General features: G+C 46.6%; 1 protein-coding gene across 1 annotated transcript; it reads left to right on the top strand.

Moving 5' to 3' along the window:
- The first annotated feature begins 2,006 nt into the window (after window positions 1-2,006).
- LOC119813142 (adenylosuccinate lyase-like) lies at window positions 2,007-3,511 on the top strand. The gene is given in 2 exon segments (XM_038328294.2): window positions 2,007-2,031; window positions 2,034-3,511. Coding segments are annotated over 2 exon segments (1,455 nt in total). The 3' UTR covers window positions 3,464-3,511.
- Window positions 3,512-4,890: the final 1,379 nt, after the last annotated feature.

Genomic DNA, 4,890 nt, shown 5'->3' with positions numbered 1-4,890 from the left:
CTTCAACAAATGGTGCTGGCATAACTGGATGTCAACCTGTAGAATGAAAATAGATCCACATCTATCACCATGCACAAAACTCAAGTCCAACTGGATTAAAGATCTCAATATCAATCTGAACACACTGAACCTGATAGAAGAGAAAGTGGGAAGTACTCTACAACATATGAGCACAGGAGACTGCTTCCTACGTATAACCCCAACAGCACAGACATTAAGGGCAACATTGAATAAATGGGACCTCCTGAAACTGAGAAGCTTCTGTAAAGCAAAGAACACTGTCACTAAGACAATAACGCAACCTACTGACTGGGAGAAGATCTTCATCAACCCCACAACAGACAAAGGTCTGATCTCCAAAATATATAAAGAACTCAAGAAACTAGACTTTAAAATGCTAATTAACCCAATTAAAAAATGGGGGCACTGAACTGAACAGAGAATTCTCAACAGAAGTTCAAATGGCCAAAGGACACTTAAGGTCATGCTCAACCTCCTTAGCGATCAGGGAAATGCAAATCAAAAAAACTTTGAGATACCATCTTACACCTGTCAGAATGGCTAAAATCAAAAATACCAATGATAGCCTTTGCTGGAGAGGTTGTGGGGTAAGGGGTATACTCATCCATTGCTGGTGGGAATGCAAATTTGTGCAACCACTTTGGAAAGCAGTGTGGTGGTTTCTCAGGAAATTCGGGATCAAGATACCCCAGGACCCAGCAATACTACTCTTGGGAATATATCCAAGAGATGCCCTATCATATTACAAAAGCATTTGTTCATCTATGTTTATAGCAGCATTATTTGTAATAGCCAGAACCTGGAAACAACCTAGATGCCCTTCAGTGGAAGAATGGATGAAAAAAGTGTGGACTATAGACATATAGAGTACTACTCAGTGATAAAAAACAATGACATCTTGAATTTTACATGCAAATGGATGGAAATAGAAAACACTATCCTGAGTGAGGTAACCCAAACCCAAAAAGATGAACATGGGATGTACTCACTCATAATTGGTTTCTAGCCATAAATAAAGGACATTGAGCCTATAATTCGTGATCCTAGAGAAGCTAAATAAGAAGGTGAACCCAAAGAAAAACATATAGTTATCCTCCTGGATATTGGAAGTGGACAAGATTGCTGGGCAAAAATTGGGAACTTGGGAGTGGGGTGGGATGGGGCTAAGGGGAGATGGGGAGAGAAAAGCGTGAATGGGAGGATGGGGAGAGCTTGGGGGAGTGGGATGGTTGGGATAAAGGAAGGGTGGATATGGGAGCAGGAAGTATATATCTTAATTAAGGGAGCCATTTTAGGGTTGGCAAGAGACTTGACTCTAGAAGGGTTCCCAGGTGTCCAGGGAGATGTCCCCAGCTAGTTCCTTGGGCAGCTGAGGAGAGGGAGCTTGAAATGCCCCGATCCTATAGCTATACTGATGAATATCTTGCATATCACCATAGAAGCTTCATCTGGCGATGGATGGAGATAGAGACAGAACCCCACACTGGAGCACTGGACTGAGCTCCCAAGGTCCAAATGAGGAGCAGAAGGAGGAAGAACATGAGCAAGGAAGTCAAGACCACAAAGGGTGTACCCACCCACTGAGATGGTGGGGCTGATCTAATGGGAGCTCACCCAGGCCAGCTGGACTGGGACTGAAAAAGCATGGGATAAAACCGGACTCCCTGAACATGGCGGACAATGAGGGCTGCTGAGAAGCCAAGGACAATGGCATTGGGTTTTGATCCTACTGCATGTACTGGCTTTGGTGGGGGGGGGGGGGCTAGCCTGTTTGGATGCTCACCTTCCTAGACCTGGATGGAGGGAGGAGGACCTCGGACTTCCCACAGAACAGGGAACCCTTACTGCTCTTCGGACTGGAGAGGGAGGGGGAGGGGAGTGGGGGGAGAGGGAGGAAAATGGGAGGCAGGGAGGAGGCAGAAATTTTTAATTAAAAAAAAAGATAGGCTGCTCGTGTCTGCTGCTGCCGCTCTCGCGTGCTGGAAATGGCTGCAGCCGGAGACCCTGGAGGTCTGAAAGCTACCGTTCTCTGTTGGCGTCCCGCTATGCCAGCCACGAGATGTGCTTCTTGTTCAGCGACAGGTACAAGTTCCAGACGTGGCGGCAGCTGTGGCTGTGGCTGGCGGAGGCTGAGCAAACCCTGGGTTTGCCTATCACCGATGAGCAGATCCAGGAGATGAAGTCAAACCTGAGCAACATTGACTTCCAGATGGCAGCCGAGGAAGAGAAGCGCCTGCTGCATGACGTGATGGCTCACGTGCACACATTCGGCCACTGCTGTCCCAAAGCTGCCGGCATCATTCACCTCGGTGCCACCTCCTGTTGTTACGTCGGAGACAATACAGACCTCATTATTCTGAGAAATGCATTTGACCTGCTTTTGCCAAAGCTTGCTAGAGTGATCTCGAGGCTTGCTGATTTTGCTAAGGAACACGCTGCTCTGCCCACCTTGGGTTTCACACATTTTCAGCCTGCTCAGCTGACCACAGTTGGGAAACGCTGCTGCCTTTGGATCCAAGATCTCTGCGTGGACCTCCAGAACTTGAAGCGTGTCGGTGATGAGCTCCGCTTCCGGGGAGTGAAGGGCACTACTGGCACCCAGGCCAGCTTCCTGCAGCTCTTCGAGGGGGACCACCAGAAGGTGGAGCAGCTGGATAAGATGGTGACAGAGAAGGCAGGGTTTAAGAGAGCTTTCATCATCACAGGACAGACCTATACACGAAAAGTGGGCATTGAAGTGCTATCTGTGCTGGCCAGCTTAGGGGCATCAGTGCACAAGATTTGCACTGACATTCGTCTCCTGGCAAACCTGAAGGAGATGGAGGAGCCCTTTGAGAAACAGCAGATTGGCTCAAGTGCAATGCCATACAAGAGGAACCCCATGCGCTCTGAATGCTGCTGCAGCCTGGCCCGTCACCTAATGGCCCTTGTTATGGACCCACTACAGACAGCTTCTGTGCAGTGGTTTGAGCGCACACTGGATGACAGTGCCAACAGATGGCTCTGTTTGGCGGAAGCGTTTCTCACTGCAGATACTGTGTTAAATACCCTGCAGAACATTTCTGAAGGACTGGTGGCGTACCCCAAAGTAATTGAACGGCGCATTCGGCAAGAGCTGCCTTTCATGGCTACAGAGAACATCATCATGGCAATGGTCAAAGCTGGGGGCAGCCGACAGGACTGCCATGAGAAGATCAGAGTGCTCTCTCAGCAGGCAGCTGCTGTGGTTAAGCAGGAAGGGGGTGACAATGACCTCATAGAGCACATTTGGGCAGATGCCTACTTCAGCCCTATCCACTCCTAGTTGGAGCATCTGTTGGACCCCTCTTCTTTCACTGGCCGAGCACCCCAGCAGGTCCACAGGTTTCTAGAAGAGGAGGTGCATCCCCTGCTAAAACCCTATGGGAGTGTGTTGGAGGTGAAATCAGAGCTAAGTCTGTAGAAGACACGGAAAGATCATTGAGACTTTGCTAATTGTATTGTCAGGAAATTTAATTCTGAAGTGCCTCCTTCACCTCAAGAATGTACATTGAGAGCAGCACAGTGGTGGCACATGCCTTTAATCCCTGCACTCAGGAAGCAGAAATAGGCAGATCTCTTGAGTTCAAAGCCAGTTTGATCTACAGAGCTAGTTCCAGGACAGCCAGGGCTACACTGAGAAAACTCTGTCTCAAAAAACAAACAAAAAAATATACATTAAAATTTGTTGCCTAGGGTTCACAATAGACAGGTGTACATTTTTGTTTTCTCCTTTTTTTTTTTTTTTTTTTTTTTTTTTTTTGAGACCGGGTCTCACTGTGTATCCCTGACTGGCCTAGAACTAACAGAGATGCCCCTACCTCTGTCTCCCCAGTAGTGGGATTAAAGGTGTGTACCACCATCTTGGCTTTTTCTTCATTCTTTACAGTGGCATAATCTAGCAGAATAATGTAATTTAGACTCACATAGTTCCCAGTGGCCTCAAGTCTGCAGTGTTTCCTGACTTACAGTGAGACTGTGTTCCCATAAACCTTCTAAGTTAAAACATGAGTCCAGTTCACTGATCAAATAGTGTTACATGCTCATAACACTGACAGTCGCTTTCGGTCAGAGAAGACTGCGTATCGCGAGCCCTATTAGTAATACAGTCAAACGTCTGGTGTAGTGTCCCGAGTCCTGTGCGGGCACACTCAGCTACACACTGTTCTTCTGTAGTTCTTTTCAAGTGTTCAGTGGATTGTAAAGGAGCAAGAAATCCTGGTCCCCGTGAAAATGGGTTTAAATCGAAAAATTACCTGGATCCAGTGGTTCAGAATTATCAGATACCTTGATTTCAGTTCTTTTTGCTGAGATTAAGTCATGAAGTTTGTGGCTAAAGAGCAGGAAAGAATGGGTGCTGTTGGGTCCTTCAGCTCAGGTTGTGCCTGTTTCATTTTTTTTGGAGAGGCTTGTTTATCAGGGAGATGCTAATGCATAAATAGATTGCATTATGAAAAAAAAAGATAGGCTTCCTGACTCAGCTTTAGCTGCCAAAACTCTGTAGCCCTTTTAAGAGGCTCAGCCACAAAGCAATGAAATGGTGTTGATAAGTAGCTGACAGCATGCTTTTTGGTGGTGGAAGGGACTTTGAAACTCCATATAGTTGTGGCAATAAACATGGCTCTGGCTTGTATCTCCAGCATGAGACTAGACTCTCAGAAAGCTAAGGCATCGGGTGGATCCACCCATCAAAGCCACAGCTTTAATCCTAGCCATATCACTTAGCAAATTTAAGATTTACATGGTCAGAAAAAGAGAGATACACAGTAAAGATTCAGGCAAAAGAAACCTCTAAACAGTTTACAGTGCATTTAAAAATATATGTAGGCCTGGGAGAGAAAGAAAAAGGAA

The sequence above is a fragment of the Arvicola amphibius genome, chromosome 4, assembly GCF_903992535.2.
Source record: "Arvicola amphibius chromosome 4, mArvAmp1.2, whole genome shotgun sequence".
NCBI classification, from domain to species: domain Eukaryota; kingdom Metazoa; phylum Chordata; class Mammalia; order Rodentia; family Cricetidae; genus Arvicola; species Arvicola amphibius.
This window is presented reverse-complemented; position numbering and strand designations above follow the sequence as displayed.